This window comes from Rhinolophus ferrumequinum, chromosome 4, assembly GCF_004115265.2.
Source record: "Rhinolophus ferrumequinum isolate MPI-CBG mRhiFer1 chromosome 4, mRhiFer1_v1.p, whole genome shotgun sequence".
Classification (NCBI taxonomy): Eukaryota; Metazoa; Chordata; class Mammalia; order Chiroptera; family Rhinolophidae; genus Rhinolophus; species Rhinolophus ferrumequinum.
Window position 1 is genome coordinate 26,726,770 of NC_046287.1, and position 23,429 is coordinate 26,750,198.

General features: G+C 38.6%; 1 protein-coding gene across 1 annotated transcript; it reads right to left on the reverse strand.

Moving 5' to 3' along the window:
- Positions 1-3,812: 3,812 nt before the first annotated feature.
- On the reverse strand, positions 3,813-15,850 carry COMMD6 (COMM domain containing 6). The gene is made up of 4 exons (XM_033103908.1): positions 15,734-15,850; positions 15,632-15,643; positions 6,738-6,890; positions 3,813-4,019 (listed from the first exon to the last, which is right to left on the reverse strand). The coding sequence occupies exons 1-4, from the start codon at positions 15,773-15,775 to the stop codon at positions 3,969-3,971; spliced, it is 258 nt and encodes an 85-aa protein (XP_032959799.1). The 5' UTR covers positions 15,776-15,850; the 3' UTR covers positions 3,813-3,968.
- Positions 15,851-23,429: the final 7,579 nt, after the last annotated feature.

A 23,429-nucleotide genomic window follows, 5' to 3' on the forward strand; every position in this document is an offset into this window, starting at 1 on the left:
AGGTGAGGCACATCCTACAATACACCTGACCAGCACGCCTCAAAATTGTCAAGGTCAACAAAAACAAGGAAAGTCTGTCACAGACAAGAGGACCTGAAAGAGACATGATGACTAAATGTAATATGATGTTCTGGATGGGATCCTGAAGCAGAAAGAGGATATTAGGTACAAACCAAAGAAAACTAATGTACCGTCGGCTCGTCAATAACAAATGTACCGTACTAATGTAAGATGTAGAGGAAACTGAGTGTGGGGTATTTGAGAACTCGCTGTACTATCTTTTCATTTTTTTCTATAAATCTAAAACTTCTCAAAAAAATTATTTAAAATCTAAAGTACGTATACACAATATTTTTACAAATTGTTTAAAAAGATAATTCTGCTTAAGCACTTTTAAAAACAAGCCACCAGTATGTTGGCAGTTTCAATCCCTTTTTAAAAATGTGACTGTTTTGTCTTCTTCCCACATAAATCTGATTATGTTAAGGTGTCTGGGTAGCAGTGTATATTAAAATAGTTGTGTTCTTCTTGATAAGCTCAGGCGTAAATCTACTCCTTTTGGAAACTAAAAGCTCATTAATATATTTTCAAACTTGAAAATGAGTTATTTTCCAAAAGGTTATATTGAAGTCAAACGTTGGAAACTTGAAACACATTTTCCCACAGAAATGTTATTACAAACAGTGATAAATTCCCAAGTCAGCCCAATGAAGCTCATTAAATTCATTATAAACAAAAAGACATTTGCAATGAAAACAGTATAAAACTATATTTGGGGGAAAAAATGCCTTTTAAATTCAGAGATAAATTAAAACATACAATTTAAATTTATTTTAATCAATTCCATCACCAGGGGCTCACTTGGGGCCTCTCTGCATGTAACCTTAAACTCTGCAAATGAGGAAAGGGAGGAGAGTGGAAGGCGTTACCCTGGGGTGGGTGGGAGATGGAGAGACCCTATGAACAGTCTGGGAAGGCAAGTATGTTATTTTAACCCAGATTGGGGGTGGGGGAGGTTCTACTGTGACTGGGAATACAATGAAACTGGTGTCAAACAGGATGGACAAAGGGATAGAAAGGACTTAGCTTCTCATAATCCTACAATCATTAATGTGCTATTATCCAGAGGATAACAGGGTTCATCTGCTGGCGGTTGGTAAGCCCGAATGAGAAATTGGCTAACTCTTCAAGCTTGTGGGATCTGAGGTGGGCAGCAGCAGGCTTTGGACCTGGGCTTCTCACAGCAGTGTGCCAGTTAGCAGAGGACAAAGAAAGGGGATTTACATAGACCTGCGGAAATGCTGATGGCATGTGAACAGGGTGTAGTTTCCAACATGGACCATCAAAAGAGGAAATGGAGGTAAGAGCTAGAAATGAAGTTTCTTGCAGTGGTGAGAGCCAAAATGTTAGACCCAGCTGGAGTCCCCACTTCTAACGCACACCAAGGCCTCCTATGATGTATTTCAGGTTTGCCTATCCTGGTTTGAGGAAGCACTTCACAATAATTTTCATACACACTACACATTTGTTAAAAGAAATAAGAAATCATTATACCATTAAAAAAATACTGTAAGAACTTTTCAAAAGCATACTTAAAAACAAGTATTTTTTAAAATCATGAATTTCAAGTGCTTTTTAAAACCATAACATGTATTTTTCAGAATTCATCATGTACTTAAACAACAAAAATGTGTTTTTCCTCTCCCTCTCTCGATACCATTTCCGCAGTGTTTATAACCGGGTAGGCTTCCTTCCTTACCTTTCTTACTTTCCCGTTAAGTGTCAAAATGTGTATGAATGCATTTTTTACACCACTTTTTAAACCATAACGATATGTACAATGTTAATAATATCTCAAAGGCAAACCTTAGCAGCTGTATGACATTCAATAGGTTATGCCAAATTTATTCAACCATTTCCTTGACAGGTGTTCTTTGCTGTGTTTCATTTTGCATTTTGCCACTGGAAATGTTACAATAAATATCTTCATACATGTATCTTATGTTATTCAGGTTTACGTTCCTGTTGTAACAAACACTCCAAAAATTTCACCAGCTTACCAAAATAGTTTGTTTCTACCTCACACTGCTGTCCGATGCAAGTCGGGCTATTCTTTTGCAGTTGGCCTCCAATAGTATTTTAGGGATCCATTTTATTATGCTTTTGCTATCGTAGGTCCCTCATTTTCAGCAGGAAGGATGGGAGAGGGTTTGGAAGATGACAAGGAACAATTTATGAGGAAGACTGGATGTGGCTTAAAACACTTCTGCCAAGATTCCATTGGCCACAACCCAACCATGTGATTCCCAACCTAACTGCAAGGGAGGCTGGGAAATGCTGTCTTCCTGTATTCCCAGAGGTAATGGATGAGCATTTAACTAATTTTGCCAAATATCTTCATATATTTATATACTGATTGCTTTATTCCAAAGGATATATTCCTAGACTGTGTAATTTGTGTATGGTATGTGTATGTAATCACTTTGCAAAAAGACTTGCATAATAATTTATTTCTGCCAGCAGAGTAAGAACATTCAGCAAGCACCATTCTTGCTCTTCTAAATCCCTCCTCTGTAGGTGCTGTAATAAAAAACGGGAAAGTCAGTTGACCAGATTTGTGTGTCAGCAGGGTCCTGGTTTAACTTCCACTTAATGAAAGGCCCTCTCATTGTAAAATTTGAAAGGGTGAAGAAAGCAAGCAGCCTTTATTTCATTACACATGTTAACAGATGGCAGAAATGGCACATACAGTGACTTCCAGGTGATGTCCTGCACTGGGGAGAGATTACTGGCAGGGGCTTTCCCTGAAATTCTCACACATTGGATTTTCTAACCCCAGCACTGATTTCTCCTGACTTGTTCCCTCAGTCTTTCTGACAGTTTAGTGCACATCTAATGTCTTGTATAAAATCTCTTCCTCCTTGAAATATTTAAAGCGACTGATTTTCCAGACCAAGAATTAACTTATACATCAATGTAGCATTTTGTCTTTTGTCTATTTATAGCCCTCTTTTTTTCTACATAACTTTCTAAATTCTTATTTTTAAAATAGATTCATGTATTTTTTATATTTTTTATATTACACCTGTGGGGTTGCCGTCTTCCAAAGCCTGAGTTAACATAAATACTCTCTAAAACTTCTAAGTCCTCTATCTACTTAATTAAGTCATTGATCCCTTTGGAATTTACTTTCAAATACGTTGTGACTGCTATCATCATTTATTAAATAAATGATGTTTTCCCATCAAACTGAAATACCAGCCTTGTCCCAAATGTCTCGATCTATTTCTAGGCAACATAGCCTATTCCCGTGATCTATTGGTTTCTTCCTAAGCAATCCTATGTGTTGACTGCTGTGACTTTATAGAATATTTTTAGAACTGGTTTATAAATTTAAATTCAAAGGAGATCATCTAATACAATAAATTGTACTGCCACGTTAACTCAGTTGTAGACAGAACTCAGAATAAAACTTATCTTTCTATCTCTTCGCATGTACTTGGAATTTTTTATAAATATTAATAATACAAACAATTGAATGCATGGCTAATATAAGGGGGTAAGGGTCAGTCCTCAACCTGCTTCCAAATGTTTGAGGAAAGTCTCACTCTTCTCACTGATTGCTTTTATAATAAGTGAATGCTATAAAATTGAATTTGTAATGTTAGTTATCCTTTTCAATATTTTCAATATTCAAGTGTTAATTTTTTTATTGAGATGTAATTCACATACCACTGACTTTGCCCTTTAAAGTGTTCAATTCAGAGGCTTTTAGTACATTCACAAAGTTGTGCATCAATTATCACTAATTTCTATTTATCTGATTTTTTTTAATTAAAAAAAAGGAAAAACAAACGTACAATTGTCATTCAATAAATATAATTTGATCCTTATGCAGTTTTGTTGTAGAAAGTGAAGTCCATGATTTTAGGATGATGATAGCAATTTATCAACCAACTAATCAGTTTTCACACAGTTTCAATAATTGCAGCAATTTCCTTGAATTGTCGGTAGAAATTCTGGAGAGAAAGGGGGAAAAAAATAACATGAATTTTTCTTTCAGAGGTAATTTAAGTAGTTCTTTTAATAATGTTTGACTGCCAGAGGCTGTGTAACATATTAAGATTGTATTTGAATGTTACATTCTTAACTGTTACTGAAGGTTACTCTAAGCAACAAACAGGTGCAATCTGGTACTGCAGGCAAAAATGCTATTGTCGAGTTGGATAATTAGCTGAGGACTAAACTCCTCAAAAAGCACACAAGAAAGTTCCTTTGAGATCACAACACAAGTATTTACTAGATACTCAGCACTGTCTTAGAAACTGAAGAGAAAAACAAAAAACGACAGGTTGGTTCCTCTAGGGTGTTAGGGGCGGTGTTGATGAGATATGGGTTCAATTACAATAGAGAGACCCAACCAACACTGATAACGGCTTGAATGGCAGAAGCTTCTCTCTCTTTCATTTACAAAACTGAGCAAGTCTGATAGTTCTCCTGTAGAAGTCATCTTTTTTTTTTTTTTTCCAAATCTCAGATAAGAGAGGGTTCAAACAAATTCTGTCTTCCTTCTCCTCTACCTGCCAGGAGGCAAATCTGAAACCACCTCAGCAATTAGGATATCCTCTAGTGATTTACATATTTGCACTGTCCTTCTTTCTTGGTCTTAATCCTCTATTTTCCTACTTAAGAGTATATGTATTTTGTTTTAGTTTATATGCAAATAAGCAATGGAATGAAGCAGAGTGTCACTATTTCTTTAAAAATATATACTGATGGTCAAAATTTCAGCTACAAGAAAGATATAAATTCAAAGCTCAAAGAATGTTCCGTAGCGCTCACTCCTGTAATGTGACTAACAGGCTATTTGCCTGGTTAGCTGTTAAGCCAACCTTTAAAACTACCTTTGAAAGAGTTTCCCACTTTCTGATTTTTTTCCTATGAGAAAAAAACGATTTTAGAGGTTGAATCAAAGTATGAATGCTGCACAGAAAAATAAGACTTAGGCCAGAATTGTGAATTACAAGGACTGTAACCATATTCTTTTGAAATTGATTTGGTCCTTACATTCAGTTGAAGGCGACTCACATATCACAATATACTACATTTATTTCCTTTTAACCAAGTCCTAATTCCTTCCAAGACACTAATAGGCATTAATAATGTTGAGTTTGTGATCATTATTTTTTGTTCTAAAGCAGAGATACATGTTTTAAAAGAAAGAAATGAAAGGGGAAAAAACCCTTAAAACATAATTTGTAATATAGAACTGCCATATGATCCAGCAATCCCACTTCCGGGTTGATCTCCAAAGGAAATAAAATCACTGCATTCCTACATTCATTAGTCACAATAGCCACGGTATGGAAACAACCTAAGTGTCTGTTGACAGATGAAATGAATAAAGAAAATATCACACACACACACACACCTAGAATACTATTCCTCCTTAAAAAGGAAATCCTCTATTTTTGACAATATGAATGAATCGGAGGACATTATGCTAAATGAAGTCAGACAGAGAGACAAATACTGTATGATCTCACTTATATGTGCAATCTAATAAAGAAAGTGGAACTCATAGTAACAAGAGTGAGAGTAGTTACCAGGGCTGGGAGGTGGGGAAATGAGATGTTGGGCAAAGTTACAAAGTTTCAGTTATATGATGTGGAACTTCTGGAGACCTAATGTACAATATGGTGAATATAGTTAATAATGTATTGTATACTTGAAATTTGCTAGGCAAGCAGATCTCAAGTGTTTTCACCACACAGACACATAAAAAAGGTACTGTGAGATGACAGATATGTTAATTAGCTTGACTGTGGTAATCATTTTACAATGTGTGTGTGTGTATATATATATATATATATGTGTATGTATGTGTGTGTGTGTGTGTATATGTGTATATATATATATATATACCAAAACATCACCTTTGTATACCTAAATATATATGATTTTTATTGTCAATTACACTTCAGTAAAGCTGTGGGGGTGGGGGTGGGGAGTGCAGGTTGTAAAAGAAGAAATCAAGGGCATCTTAAAGTGGTATGTGAGAGGCTTTTCTTAGAGTACTAACTGCTGTGAAGACTCTTATCTATTCACTCACCAGAGAAATCGAAACAAACAAAAACAAAACCCTAAGGCCCGTTGTATTACTCAATGACAAAATATTTCCCTGTATGTACATTTAAAGAAAATATAATTTCTCACCCACCTCTTGTTTCTTCCCTCCTTACAGAAAAGAGGTACAATGATAATATGAAAAACATGGCTCTAAATATAAATTATTGAGTTACTCAAATCTCTAGCCATCAAGTGTTGGTGCTTTAACCTGCATTTTGTAAACATTAGTCAGAAAATCCAAGGTCAGCACAATTCAAAATCAGGTTCATTTAGCTTATTATTCTCAAATATTAAGCCTAAAAATAAGAAAACAGTTAAATGCAAAGTAAATATCCTGCCTCAGAAGATGAAATTTCATAAATATACTACAGAGGAGTACCGTGAAAGTGATCAAATGTGACAGTATACAATTTCAGCAAAGTATATTGAAAATAATTTATCAAATTCCCAAAGAAAACAAATTCAGGTCTCTTGTATAAGTATATATAAAGCACATCAAAAACAACTGCAAATAAAACAATTAAAATTATGTCTTAAGGTTTTATACATCTTTTTGAAGATGCAATTAAAGAACGATGAGCTAAAATTGAATGAGTTAAATCACAAACCTGAAACTGTGGAATTGTCATTTCAAAAGACTTGTTTTTTACTTGGCCTGAACGATCTCCCACTTTTAGCATCACGGCAACATAAGGATACTTAAGTGATCTGCAACTGTCCGAGCTCACAGCCATGCCTAGTTTCCACTGAAAATCTAGAAGCTATAATAAAACAGTACAAAACAATACATCAGTAATAACATTGTCCGGAATGCAGATATTTAATTCTACTGCACTCACATTCAACTTTTGCCAATCATAAAAAATACCTTCATTTTAATATTGCTAGGTGAACAACACTCAAAAATGAAGAGAGACAAAAAGGGATATAAACAGAGTTAGAAAACAACACTCATAATTATAAAAATAAAAACAAAAATCTTCACCAGATGTGTAATGGAAGTAGAAGGAAGCTGTGGAGTACTGGTTTTCCTTTCATCTTGCTCCTGGCACTTAAGGGAACTCCAAAAGATTTGGACTGTCTCTTAACTCACTTTCCTGTTCCATATATGCCCTCTTCATCCCACAACCCAAAAGTCCTAAAACGGAAGATGAGTTATATGCCATCTTCATGTCTGAGGCGCACACGGAAACCATTCCTGTTTCTTTCCCCATCAGTCCTAAATACTGGGTGATAGGTGGCTTTAGATTTCATCTCTGTTGATGATGGACACCTGGCAGGTAATGTGCTATGCAGTTGACATGTATTAAAGGCCTCACTGAATCATCATAATATTATAGGCTATTTTCATTTTGCAGATGACACCACTGAATTTGATAGCTTAGATAATGCACACACGGTCACACATTTCTGGAATCAAAACTGGAACCCAAATCTGTTTGACTCCAAATATTACATGCTTATTGACTACTGGCTGATTCAGTACTTTTTAGCTAATTTCCATCAGTGATTGTTCTGTGTTGCCATGGCAGAAAACAGGACTGGATAAATGCAGCCCTTGATACTGACTCTACAACGTAAGACCGTTAAGTGGAGGAACTAACTGTGTGTCTTGTTCCCAAAGTTTAGGCAGGTACAGAGTACACAGCAGACATACAAAAAAACACTTGTCTATTGACTGATTATATTTTGCTACCAAATTAATGCTGACTGGGTAAAACCGTTGCTTGTTAATAAATTCATTGTTGTAAGACATGGGATCAGTGTGAGGACCAAAATTTGCTCCTGTCTCAGACTGACTTTGGACCAATCAGCTACAGCATTAAGTCCAGGCTAGTGCTGATGAAAGGTTAATATACTGAATAAGTAAAAAGATTACATAGATACACTTTAAATAAAATCTCCCCATACAAAACTAGAGAAAGGATCGTAAATAACAGAAGGCCTACAAATGGATAATAAACTTATGAAAAGGAAAGAGAAATGCACATTTAAACCACAATGAAATACTACTACACACCTACCAAAATGGCAAAATTTTAAGTCTGACAATTCTAAGTACTGGGAAGGAAGGATGTGCCCCATGCTGTTGATGGAGGTGTAAATTGGGCCAATCTTTTGAAAAACTGGCTTTACCTGAAAGCCGAAGCTATGCATATCCTGTGATCCAATGATTAAATTTCTAGGGATATAAGCTAGAAAAATTTGTGCATATGTACACAGGATACACATACGAGAATGTTCCTCGTAGTTACATCCATAATAGGCCTGAACTATAAACAACCCAAATGTTCATCAGTAGTAAAATCGATAAATGAAGTTCTGTACAATGAAAATCAATGAACTTCAGCTACACTGAACACCAAAAATGTTGAAAGAAGTAAAAAAGTTATGAGCTCATTTCACTGAAACCTGAGAAGCAGGGAGTATAGTGCTGTTGAGGGAGGTGTACACGAATGGGAAAACTATTAGGTGGGTGCAAAAGTAATTGTGGCTTTTCCAATTATTTTTAACCTTTTAAACCGCAATTACTTTTGCACCAACCTAGTCTAAAGAGAAGCAAGAATATTATGATCACAAAAGATAAATCATGGTCTCTAGGGAGGAGGGAAGGAAGAGTTTTGGTTGGGGAGGGGCATGTGGTGGGCTTCTTGGGTACTGGTAATACTCCATTTCTTGAGTTTTAATTGTGGCTACAGAGGTGTTCCCTTTTAAATTACTCAATTTTTTTCCGTAACAGTATGAAATGGAGGTTAACTAAATTTATTGTGGTACTCATTTCACAATATGTGTCAAGTCATTAGGCGATGACCTTTAAATTTACACACAGCTGTATGTGAATTATCTCTCACTAAAACCAGAAAAAAGTAAAATTAGTCATTCCACTGTGCACAGGTTATGTACGTTTTGGCGTATAGGTTACCTTACACATACAGCGGTGGGGAGGGCAGAAGTCGGTTGGCACATTTATAGTCTATGGACCATAAATTGAACATTTGTCATAGGCTAGGGTGATCAAGGGACAGCTTCACAGAAGGGCTAACTTTAAGCTCCGTTTTGAGGAATAAACAGAACTGAAATTGAGGAAAATGTGTCTTATTTACAAATTCTATAAATACACACCTAACAAAAAAATGCTTACTTAATATTAAGCTGAACCAACTGGAGATAAAAAATAGTATCTGATTAAGAGATGGAGCTTTTATCTGTCTGAAAGTGGAAGGCTTTGCAAGGAAGCACGGAAAATAAAGGTGACAAAAGTGATCTAGGGGCCAATAAGTCTTTGCAACATATGAGCTTTCAGAGGTTTTCAAAGCACCCTCATATACTCTCTTATTACGGAAAACATGTCATTTAAACTTTTCCTGGAGGCAATGGGGACTCACTGAACGTTTCCGAGCACAGAGAATATGAAAGTACTGATTTAAAAATATTCATCTTGTGAGAGCAGAACACAATAGTCCAGGTATGAGGCTTGAAGTGCCTGAAGGAAGGTGATGACAAGTAGGATTTAGCTGAAGCTAGAAGACAGAACGAACCACCCGGTGCTGACGACTGCTGACATAGTTGCGGGAGGTATCAAAGATAACTTCAAAAATTCGAGCCCAGATGACTGGGAGAATTCTGATATCCTGTATCAATCGGGACGTAATGTATCTTAAGTCCAAAGGTATTATCAAGAAATGAAAAGGAAAATCTAAATAGGAATGTTCAATAAGTGGCTATAAATCCAAGAACAGAATTCAAGGGAGTTTGTGACCAGAGATACAGCTTTTATATTAGTTCAATGATATCCAAGAATTTAACTGGACACTTCTTAAAACTTATTCAGCCGGTACAACTCCTTGATGAAAGAAGTACCATTTTGACTGTCCACAGTAAAATGCTAGAGTAAATCATTGCTCATTTGACTCTCAAAGTCTGAAATAAAACTCAGGATTATCTAGAGCATTTCAAGCAGAAAAACAATTAACACAAAGTTGGAATCCACTGACCATTACAATGGTGAAACTGGCAGGTAAGGAAATTGTCTCCCAACCAGACATTTATTATGCAAAATTAATATTCATGTGTTAAAGAAAGCTAGAATTAGGTTTATGAGATGAGAATTTCCTAAATTCTAAACTGAACATTGAAATGCCAATTAAAAGCACACCTTCCAATAAATATGATTTAGCCTTAAGTAGGAATTAACAATAGATGAGATTTAAAAAACAATACCAAAAAAAAAAAAATCAAAACAGAGCATACTTATCAGTATGGAGCATATTAACAATAACATAGCCTCAAAATTCTTGTAGGATGAAGAAACATAATTTGAAAAGAAACCAATGCAAGCAAAAACGTTAGCAGTAAAAAAACTCCAGAAGTGAAATGAATACAAAAACAAAATAATCAGAAAGCAAATATAAATAAAAAGGTAAACCAAGAAATTAGGCGTACCACACTAAAAATTAGACATGGTAGCTGAAGTTACCAGTAATATGAAAACATCATTATAAACACTGTCTATAAAGAAAAAAACCACTGAAGACCACTTCGTTTAAATTTAATTTTTATTTTTCAAAACATTTTGTTTTCAAAAGAGAAAATTAGAAAAACAATCATGCATAACTCCATCCTAAAAACGATTTTCTTATTCCTGTGTCCCATTACTAGTCTTTACCTGCATGTAATGATGAAACCACTCATCCAAGGATACAAAACTAGTAGAGGTGATATTCAAACCCGAATTTGTCATATCCCATATTCCATGCATTTTTCATTATCCCTAGCTGCAACACGATTACTATTTGGAATTTAACTTCTAGCAGGTCAAGAAAACAGATAGGTCTAGGGTGGGACAGGAATGTTTAGTCTCTTCTACATGCTAGACCTGAGCCACTTGCCAAATGTGACTGTTTAAATTAATTAAAAATACATAGAATAAAAATGTAGTTCTCAGTTGCAATGGCTACATATCAAGTGCTCAACAGTCACACGTGGCTGGTGCTACCACACTGAACAGCACTGACGCAGAGTATTTCCATCACCGCAGAAAAGTTCTATTGGACGGTACCGCGCTATACCTTGCGCTAATATATGTGTGGAAACTGATTGAGGCATCGGTTATTAGCAAACTTCTGCTTAAGAATTCCTATTAGCTCCAACTCAAGTAAACATCTGCTAAGTCAGCCTTCCTCATCTTGTTTAATGACACCGTCATCCAAACTTTTGCTTTATTTTCTTAATAGCACTTAACCACTATCTGAAATCATTGTGTTTACTTATTTATTAACTGTCTTCCCAAGGAAATGCAACCTTCACCAGAGCAGCAGCATTATTGACCTAGTTTACTACTGAATCTACTAGAACAATGTCTGGTACAAGGTGAATGGTCTAGTAAGTATTTGTTGAACTACCGTGTTTCCCTGAAAATAAGACCTAGCCAGACAATCAGCTGTAATGTGTCTTTTGGAGCAAAAATTAATATAAGACCTGGTATATTATATTATATCATATTATGTAAGACTCGGTCTTATAGTAAAATAAGACTGGGTTTTATATTAATTTTCGCTCCAAAAGATGCATTAGAGCTGATTGTCTGGCTAGGTCTTATTTTCGGGGAAACACAGTAACATGTTTAAGACTTAGGGGGTATGTGGTACAGGGTCTCCAAAGATAGCTTCCGACAATTAATGTCACCCTTCCCTGTGCGTATGTCGCTCCTCACATCAAGAAGTGGGGCTTACTTTCCCTCTGCACAAATCCACACTGTACTTGTGATTACTTTGACCAGCAGGTTTTGGCAGACGACGCTTTATGGAATCTTTGAGCCGAGGCCTTAGGAGAACTGGAACTGTCTGCCTCCTTCTTCCCTGAAGGCTGGCTCTTGGGACTCTCTTGGAACCCCAGCCACCACAATGTCAGCAGCTGTGGGAAGGACAGCCAAGTCACTGCACTTCCCAGCTCTAGCTGAGCTCTCAGCCAGCCATCGCTGAGCCATGTGAGTGAGCCCTCTCGATTCCCAGCCTGATTAGGCTCCTAGATGACTGAAGCCCCGGCTGAATGACAGGGAGCAGGAACCACCACCCAGCTAAACCCAATTAACCCACAAAGTCACAAGAGCTAATTAAACAGTTGTTTCACGTCATTGGGTTCTGGGTAATTTGTTATGCAGCAATAGATAACTAAAGCAGGGCAAACACAACTAACTGAAAATAACTTTGTCGATAAGTTTAATATATGACTTATCAAAAATGTATTCTCACAATACCGTGTTTCCCCGAAAATGAGACCTACCTGGACCATCAGCTCTAATGCATCTTTTGGAGCAAAAATTAATATAAGACCCAGTTTTACTTTAATGTAAGACCAAAACAATGATTCTAAGTATCAGAATGTGAATAGGCCATCTTAGACCTCTGGTGCTGCGTAATACAGCACCATGGTTTGTTAAATTTAACAAGCACAGATTCTAACGTCACACAGATCCTGAATTTGAATCTCAGCTCTGCTACCTTATAATCACATGGCTTTGGACAAGTTACTATGTTTCTGTGCCCCATTATTCAATAAGTATTTACTAAATAATACTATATTCTAGGCACTGGAAATATCAAAAAAGGATAAAACAAATTCCTGAACTCAGGAACTTACATTTTAGTGGGGAAGGCAGACAGTAAACAAATAAACGTATAATGAAATTGTAGTTAAGTGTTAAAAAGTGTAAGAACAATACCGGGTAAGGGGATAGTGTGACTGGAAGAGACCTGAATAAAGTGAAGGTAAAAACCACATGTCTATCTGGAGAAGAGTATTCTGCACAGAGGGAGAAGCATGCCTGGCATGTGTACAGGGAACGAGGCCCACGTGGCTAGAGTGGCATGAGCTAGGGGAAGAGTAGGAAGAGAATAGGAACCCATTTTGGAGCCTGGAGGCCAAAGTAAATATTTAACGTTTTTCTAGTGTGACAGGAATCTCTTAAAAGGCTTCGAGAAAGAGAAAGACGAGGTCTATCTAGATTGCAAAAGGCTCATCCAGACTGCTAAAGAGGGCATTAAGTTTAATAAGGAAAGCAAGGAGACCTTCCTGGGAGCCTATTGCAGGAGTCTAGGCAAGAGGATGGTGGCTTGAACTCAAGTGGCAGCAAGGGGAGGTGAATTTAAAGTACATTTTTAAAGGCAGAGAAAAGATTATGCTAAAGGAATATACAGGAGTTGTGAACTCTCAGTGGAGGTGTAGTCCCAATTGATCTTGGTAATTCATACACTGGTGAGAAATATTTAAAGAGATAAAAGTATTATAGCACAAGGAATTCAAACTAATAATGGCCCTAAATAGTATTAGATATACCTGGTACTTTTAAGCAGCATATACTATAAATATAAATAAAACATCTGGGTAGATTTTTTTACCCTCTATAATCCTCTTGAATACAAATAATAATTTTATCTAGCAGTGTATTAAAAAACACACCATTATGAATGAAAATGTCCAATGTAGGAGTTCCTGGAGGTAAAACTCACAAAAGTATGAGCCCCTATCCCACCCACGCCCAATAACTGGGTCCCTGAGATATTAACTCTTATTTAGATCTGTTCACATTGAGCTTCCAGCAATTTATCGATTATAGTTTAGGTCTTCCTACCCTGCACTCGTTTTTGTGGAAGTTTCTGTTCTGGTTAAGTTTTAATTCTCTGTATTCAATTTTGGAGGCAGCAGTATGCCCTGAGACCTTATTTCTCTGATAGTCTAAGAAGAGTTGTTGACTTTTTCAGTTTGTTCAACTTTTAACTTTTTAGGATGAAATGAGCACCTTAGAAGATGGGATGGAAAGTCTATTACTTTTTATAATTTTCTTCATCAACGTTTTAAACCTCTTATGGCAAGGTACTTTATAATTTCTTTCTTAATGTTGTAAATGACATACAAAATATTTTTCAGCTGTATCTGAAAATAAGAAAACAATTGAATCACCTTGTTTAAATTCTCATATGAGTTCTAATAACGTTTGTAAATGATCTTGGCTTTTTCTACGTAAACAATCCTGTCATTTGTAAATGCATGGAAGGGATGAGTAGGAGGCTGAAGAACAGCGCTCCCGAAGTTGTCCACATTCCAATTCCCAAAACCTGTGAATATGTTATCTTACATGACGAAACATGTAAGGTATGACCAAACTAAGGATTTTTTTTTCTTTAAAAAAAAAATAAATTAAGGATCTGAGGTGAGGAGAGTTTCCTAGATTATCCAGATGGGCCCAATGTAATCAAAAGGGTCTTTATAAGAGGAAGGCAAGACAGTCAGAACCAGAGAAGGTAACGATGACAATGGCAGAAAGAGAAGTAACCGAAGTCAAGGTTGGAATGATGTGTTCTGAAGACAGAAGTTGAACCTACAAGACAAGGAAAGTGAGCAGCGGGTAGAAGCTGAAAAAGACAAGGAAACAGATTCTCCCCTAGAGCCTCCAGAAGGAACACAGTCCTGCCAACACCTTGGTTTTAGTCCCATTAGACTAATTTTGGACTTCTGACCTCCAGAACTGAAAATTTGTGTTGTTTTAAACACCCTCCCCACGCCACCCCCGCAAAATTCAATTTTTAAAACCCTATAATCTAGTATAATTCAGTTTCAGGATGTCTTATTCAAGTAAACATGATTTAGTGTAAGTGAATGGATAATAGGATTTATGAAAGATTGACTCATAGTGTACTAACTCAATAATTCTGAGCAAAGACAGACTGGGGGGTTGATTACTATCTCTGTGAGGTCCCCCTACGTCCCAGGAATCCCCCAAAACAGCAAGATCAGTTGACAGAGAGCAGTTAATAGGCATCTCTCAACCCCTGTATTCTCATTATATCTTATCTCAGGCCTTTCTTACAGTATTTTGTATGGACCAGGGTAATTCCTGATCTAAAATACTATAGTTTTAGTACTCTTCTGGGAAGTGTGTTATGTTATTTGTATAAAAATAGCTTATTAGCTAAAATAGGACACGAACACTTGGAACAAAGAAACAAGAGTAAGATATACTTCAAAATTCAAATTCTTATTCTTAGCATAAATACATATTACATTGGAAGGTTAAAGAGGTATACTCTCCATCCTTTAAATAACTGTTTTTTTAAAGACTAAGGAAATGTCTGTGGTGCTATCTTGTAAATTTTAATAAATTCTTCGCTCTACATTCTAAATACGGTGTACCTAGGTTTGAATAAACGGCGCCTAATCAGGAACAATACTCAGTCTGTATTCGGCTGGAGTGGGTGGGAGAGGTTGAATTATTATACAGTGGCAGTGGTCACCACTTTAGGTGCAAAGTGGAAGGAGCAATGAGGGTGGTCGGATGAAAGTCACCGGCCCACGGACACAGGCCCTGGACTCGGGGGAAGGCTGAGGAAGGCTCAGGGCGGCGTCCTCCCGCGGCTTCCTCAGACGGGAGGCGGAGCGCGCCCGCCGCCCGCCCCTTACCCAGGGGAGGCCGGCTGAGGACGGGGCGGGGCTGCCACTCACTCACCTGGTTGGCGACCTGAAACGGAAGCAGAAAAACACAATTTAGGGAATGATCCTTCCTGCTCCAGAAGCCCGCTGCCCCAGCTCCTTCTAGGACAGGACTTACCTCGGCCTTAGCATCCAGCAGCGGCTCGCTAGACCCTTCCATGGCAACTGTCCCGGGAGCTCACCACCGACTCGGGTGGACGCTCCCGGGGTGGCCAGCACTTCCGCTTCCTCTTCCCCGCCCCAGCGGCCTGGCGCACGCAGCGGACGTGGGGGAGCAGGAAACAAACATCCCTGTATAACTCATCCTTAGTTCCAATTAAATATCAGTTTTATGAGTCTACTCAGCAATAATTTAATTAGTGTAGGTGAAAAGATCCGGAGACTTGGTATATAACCTGAGAAAGGGAGGACATGTTAACTTTAGGATGCCGGCTGCCCCTACTTACGCTGTAGACGTGGACTCTTCCTATGTGGGACTCTGGTCGGCCTCTGAGCGAGCGCTAACTTCGAGCTGCGGGAGTCATTAATTCTAACGAAATTTGAAAGGGGCTGAAAAACCACAGCTCCTTCGCCGTAGAAGTTTGTCTTGCGACGACGGTGCCTGTGGGAACTATAGTTATATGATCAGCTTTCGTCACTAGGATTTCCTTCACCGGCCTAGCTGTGCGTAGGGTGAGGATACTGTCCTTTATCCCCAGGCCACTGCAGCTCTCAGCCTAACTACCGCAATACCTTCCCATCTGGTCTTCCCACGTCCCTCCTACTCGTCGCACATCCGTTCTACAGAATATCTAGAGCGATTTTTTTTCCCTACCACCTTTTTATTTTGAAAAACTTGGAATTTTTTTCAGAGAAGTTGGCGAAAATAGTTCAACGAACTTACATATACCCTTCATCTGGATTCACTTAACATTTTTACACATTTACTTTAACTCTAGCTACATACATAGTAATGACACATTATCCCTCCATACTTGAACATGTATCTTCTAAGAACAACGGAATTCTAAAAAAAATCACAATACAACTATCACGCTCAAATTTAGTATTTATAAAATATTATCTAACACAGGTGCTGAATTCAAATTTCCTCAGTTCTTTAAATGTTTCCTCAATATTTTTAAAAATTGTCCCTGCCCCACCCACCACCGGAATCTAATCAAGAACCACCCGGTCAATTAATTATCTTGTCTCCTTAGTCACCTCTAATGTAGAACCGCATTTGTAAAATGTCAGGATTGCATTGGTTCCTCACTGGAGACTCTGGAGGAGAATCTGCTTCCAGGTGGTTGGCAGAACTCAGTTCTATGCGGTTCCCATTTCCTTGCTGGCTTTCGGAAGGGGTTCTCCGCTTCTGCAGGCCATCTGCATTCCTTGGTTTGTGGCCCCCTCCCTCCTTCTTCATAGCTATTAATAACAGGTCAAGTCCTCCTCACACTTTGAATCACTCTGACCTCCCCTTCTGCATTCTCTCTCCTCTGGCTTCTTCTATCACCATATTGCTCTGGCTCCAGTGTGAGAGACGTCTGTTTCTAAGGTCTCAAATGATTACTTTGAGCATACTCATGCAATCCAGGATAACCTTCCTATCTTCAAGTCCATCACCTTAATTACTGGTATATATGCAAAGTCCCTTCAGAGCAGTATCTAGATTTCTGTTTGATTGAATAACCAGGAGACAAGAAGAGAGGGACATATTTTAAAATTCTGCCTACCACAGACACCTTCATCCGATTATTGAAGAAATACAGTAGTTAATGCACGTAAAGCCCCTTGGACTGTACCTGGCATGTAGCATTCACAATCTGTGCCAAAAAATAATCAGGTTATTGGGCCTGATTCAAAGCACTAATTAGCTTGGGAACATAGTCCCTGAATGAATCCAATTATTTTTTTCCTGTGGAAGTCTGATGAAAAGATAGGGCACAGTGGTGCAGCCCATTGGTCAGTGCATCTGTTCCATTTGGCAGGGAGTGTTTCTCTGTGGCCCTTGGTTGCCATCAGATTAGGTTCCGTGGGGGGATTATGCTCCGTGAAGGGCTGGATGCACACACATACACAGAGGCACACGTGTGTGCACACACGCATACATAAATCTTAACTATATAAAAATGCTTCCAAAAAGTGAAGCGATATATATTAAAAAGTTAATTTTTGTATTTCTCTGTATTTTTCATGCATTCCATTATTTATTTATTTTTAAATTTAAATTAGAGATGAGTGTCCCTTTCCAAAAATCTATTGATCTAATTTGGGGAGAGTAAAATGTCAGTAGTGTTTAGGACAATTTCTGCCAATCCTTTCTGTTGTTCTTATGCTCCTGACACTCCAGCAACACATGTGATCAAGAACTTATTTTTAAGACCTCCATCTTAGAAAAGTTCAGAAGGTATACAAGCTTCAGACTTGGAAAATACAGAACTTTATGAATAAAGTCAAGAAAAACACCAAAATTAAAGATGCGTAGGCATAACTTGTATTTATTTTTATCTGATGACGTGTGTAGGAGGCATAAATCAGAAAATACTTCTGGAGCTCTTACAATAAACCTAGTATTGTCAGATGTGTAGAAGGATGTCCACAGAACTATGGCATGAACTCTGATCTCACAAGAGTTACAGTGTAATGGAGAAAACAAAATTTACACACTTGAAGCAAGTGATACTTCAATCTAAGCTTCTATGTTAGATTTTTTTTTCCCAAATGATACAATCCAACTCAAACTAGCCCGAGCAAAATAGCAGAAATTATTTTTTTATAGAGGTGGCCTCTGAAATATAGAGGTGAAGCCAATTTCAGGAATCCCACAGAGTTGTGAGACTTGAAGGGCAAAAGGGCCCCATTTCTGTTTCTCAGTTGTGGTCTGGCCTTCTGTGTGTCTGTTGTCTTTATTGTCTTAGGTTTCTCCATATGTTATTGGGGAGAGGTATATGCCGCTAGATCTGTGACCACAGCCTATGGTTAATGATCCAAGGAGAAAGAGGAAGTTGCTCTTCCGTCTCAGTTCTCAGAGAGGACCCTTGATTTGCCTGCTTGGGTCAGACACCCACTCCTTGAACCAATACTGGGTCTAGGGCGATGCATTAATGTGTTTTCCCCATGTTTCCTGTTGTGGCCACAAGAGGTAGAATTGTGTGATTGGCAAAGTCACTAGCAACAAAAGGGGTGAGAAGATGTACAAAAGGGATGAGGAGATAAAGGCGAGGATGATGCAACAAAACTTGGATGAAAAGATTCTGGGAAAACAAAAACAATGGATATCCACCAAACACATTTACTATAGTACACTGAACTACACTACACTACACTACACTACACTATACACGGTGGTGGTAGGCAGAATAATGCCCCCCCCCAAGGATGTCAACTTCCAAATCTCCAGAATCTGTGAATATGTCATGTTACATTGCAAGGGAGGATTAAGGTTGCAGATGGAATTAACTTCGTTAATCAGTGGACCTTAAAATAAAGAGATGTTCCTGGATTACCTAGATAGGCCTTAAACGTGGAAGATGGATGGCAGCCGAAGAGTTAGCGTCAGAGAGAATACCAGTGATACAATGTGAGAAAGATTCAGCCAGCCAGTGCTGGCATTGAGGATGGAAGGGGGCCAAGAGCCAAAGAAGGCAGGTGGAGGCTGGAAAAGGAGAAAGAAAATGGATTCTCTCCCATAGATTCCAGAAGGAGCACAGCCCTACCAACACCTTGATTTTAGCCCAGTGAGACCCAATTCAGACTTGTGACCTTCAGACTGTAAGATAATAAATGTGTGTTGTTTGAAGCAACGAAGCTTGTGGTAATTTGTTCCAGCAGCAATAGGAAACTATGGTAGTGGAGGGTAACGTGATGTTCTGGAAGCCTTAGAGTCACACAGGTCTGAATCTAAATCCGTCTTCTACACTCAGCTATGTGATTTCAGTAAAGGTAGCCTCTGTGAAACATCAGCACTCTAATCTGTGGAAATGGAGCTAGTCATATTTGTCTCACAGGGTTTTAATTAAAGGTTAGATGAGAACACATATGAAAGCCCATAGCGAAGTTCCTGAACAGAGGAAATACTCGGTAATTACCAGCTCCTATTGTCCTCATCAGGGTATTCAATCTTCCCAAGAAGCCTTGTAAGTGATCTAGGTTGCACATTATGTCCACTTCAGAGATGACAAGACTAATGTTTGGGAACGTTAAGCAGTATCCCCTAGCTACTAGGTGAAACTTCAAACTCTGGTTTTAATTCATGGTGTGTAACCTACTTGCAGAGAACTGCAGAGAGATTCGGAACTCCCATTGTGCCTGCTGAAATCCTTCTCAGATACCTTGTGCTAACTGAATGTTCTATCTGTACTCCAGGCGATTCAAGAATATAAATGATTGTGTGTGTGCTTGTGTGTGTTGTGGTGGGGATGGGGGGGCCTGGGTAGTGGAGGTAACCAAAGGGCAGCATAAGCAAAGTTGCAGAGCTAGGGATACAGCAGGGTCACTGATTCTAGAATCATAGAGGTTTTAGAACTTAAAGCAGAGTACACAAATTCTTAGCCATCGGGCCCAATCTGGCCTACCCACATATTTAAATCAAAACCAAGAAAAGAAAACAAACTATATCAGAAACTGAATGAGAATGCATTTAGATAGGTTTTACATGTTCCAGTTTTGTCACTGTCCCCACATTCTTTTTTCATTCCACCTGGCCAGTTCACACAATTACCTGATATCTGCATGACATAGTTTTCAACTTTTGGCTGAAGGGCACCTTACAGAGTGACCTAAGTAGGTTAAGTGTATGGCTTATAGAAACATAGCTAGATTATAGTAGTCACAATTTCCGATCAAGTAGGGAGAATTATTAAGCCAGCATTCAGATAGGTGAAACCAAATTATGTAAGGTTTGGATATGTCCTTAAGTACAGCAAAAAGGCTGTTTGGGGATGGTGGTTTTGCAATGCAATGCAGGCTCAATGCAGATGACTAAACATATACTATGCAGCAGACATATTGCTAATAAGATATATAACATAAGGTAGTGTGCATTCACGTTGGTGCACCATGAATGAGTTATAGGGACATGGAGAAACTAATCCCCCTAGCCCTGAGGAAAGCAGGGTGGGGCCTGAGTCGGGAAGATTGCCTGGGCTGGTTAAGACTACGATGACAGTCTTACGTGACTATATACCACATTTCATCAATTGTTCGCATTGTATTTTTTCACATTTAACATCTCCGAAATTGTACTACACATTGCGTCAGATGGCTTCCTACAGTGATGGGTAGTCAGGCAGCAGCTGAGGCTCAGTTGTTCCTGCAGGCACATGCGTGAACTTGGTCATAGCCATTCAACACTTCTATTGAGTTATGGGTGTTGTTGGCTGTATATTACTATATTTAACCGTCCTTTAAAATATCTTTTAAAAGATTGTGCTGTGATTTGGCATAATAGAAAATTAAGCAGGTATGGAAATAGGCATGGAAAGAGAACAGTGGGTTGTAAACTTATAACAGCAAGGCAAATATAGATTATTGGAGGAATGACCAAAATTCCGTTTTATTACAAAGCAACCAAATAATTTACAGTTCCTAAACAAGGTGGATAGCCTTGAGTAGATAAATCCAAAAGGTTGCTTATTTCAGTATAAGGTGGAAAAATCATCAAATTTATAAGGATGAGAGAGCAGGTTTTGAGACACAAGTACTTTTGTTAAGACATCAAACAAACATCAATTTGTCAAAAACTTCCCGCTGCTTTTGAATAGAAGCTGTCGAATTTTCGTCAGTTGCTGAGAAAATAAAACTGAGTTTAGTCAAGTAGGAAATGGCAACTAATGCTAATATTCTTTGACGACCATAAAATCAATCTGTTAATGTTAAAGTTAATAACTGTGCATGGGTTATATTTTTTATCTGTGTCACGTGATGGAAAAGGTTGGGAAGCACTGGAATAGCTGATAAATGTTACAGGAGTTTTGAGCAAGAATTTGAGGATGGATGGAGGATGAAAAGACTGTGAAGCAATAGCCAATAACCTGAAAAATGTTCAAACTTGTTAGTGATCAATGCAAATAAAATGAACTCGCTCGACCTCCCACTGAGTTCTAGGGTTTCTTCCTCTTGCAGGCTCTTCTTCATGCTCCTCACTCTTACCTCCTTTTATTTCCCCCCTCATTCTCTCCCTCTCTTTTTCTTCCACTTTCCTTCCCTCCTTCTCCAGCCCTCCTCACACTCTTGTCTCACGAAGTGATCTGCTGTTGCCTGTCCTCTCTCTGTTGCTGATGTCCTTGGTCTCAGTCTCCAACCTAAGCGGCTCATCAATGGTGTGAAATTTTTCTGAATAGACAGTTCATTCCTAAGAGGAATTGTGGCACCTGCTGTTGCAACAATACTTTTTCCACCTTGTTAATACTGCACTTACAAAATTTATAGAATATATAAATTAAAGACTACATTAAAGACTCCCAATTCTCTATTAAATTTCGACTCATTTCAGAACACATGTATTTTAAAATCACTGTCCTAAATTACAAGAAATGTTTAACTGTTGGCCCATAATAGAGGCAGATTTGTCCCCAGAGTAATTTACAGTTTATTTGCTTCTTTTCAGCCTTCTCCAATCCCCAGATTTCTGGGTACCATTTCCTGGCTTGTCTGCATCATGCTGCTCTTGCCTCTGTCCTGCTTTGTAAAGAAGCCTAGATCTGGCTGCAGGAAATCTAGGCCGAAGTCCCATTCTGCGACTTGTGCAACTTTGGGAAACACCCTCAACTCTCCAACCCACAGTTACCTTGTGTGTAATACGGTGAAAAGTGTATCTCACCTGCTTACTTTTCAGACTATGGTGAGGATCAAATAAATATACGAGGAATGTCAAAATTTCTATTACGTGTCAAAACCTGAATCAAGTGTGAATATATATGATTGTTTCATTGTTAAAATAACATCTCATTTAGTTAACGTCATTAAAAAGTTCATTAACAAATTAAAGTTGCATTAACATGTACATTTAAAAAACATTTTGGAGGTACTCGTAAAACTACACTTTTGCATTTGGGCATTAGAATTTTGTGGGCTCCTTTCGGCGGTGACCCAGGCAGAGGAGTCCCCGAGCGGCGGCGCTGTTCCTGCGCCGTCCGCACAGCGAATTGCGAGCTGCGAATCTCCCGTCGCGGCGGCCGCACTGCGGCCTGACCCTGATGAGTACGGCTCGGCGACAGTGGCCCGAACCCGACCCGGAGCGGGGACCTGGCCCCGCGGAACCTCGCAATCCCGGCCCAGGCTACGAAATTTTTTAAAAAGGAAAAACAGAAAAAGAATTTTGGGCAGGCATAGCCATTAGCTGATACTCTTTTTAATTCGAACATTTAAATTTCTGTCAGGTATAGCAATTCGCTTTTGCTATGTAAAATAGAAATAGAAATGAAAAAGCCCACACGTTCCCAGCGTCATACTACAGACAGACACTTATTTAGCTTACGTGTCTCGGGGCTTAGCTGTGGGTTGGCGGGTCTAGACTAGGCTCAGCCGAGGCGGTTCGGCTGTGCTCCCTGTGTGTCTGTTCCTGGGACCAGCGTGCGAGCACAAGCACATTTTCCTATGGTAGAAGTGCAAGACAGCAAGCAGAAACACAAGCTCCCAGACTTCAAACTGGCGCACCATGCTTTCTGCCCCATTTGATTGACCAAAACAAGTCGCCTGGCTGAACTCAGTGTCAGAGTCGGGAAATGTACCGTTGCTTCTCGTTATTTGTGATAGGTATGATCTAAAGTCTCACCATGAACACTGAATTAGTAAATACTGAATCATTGCTCCCAGGAGAAATACAAGTTAGG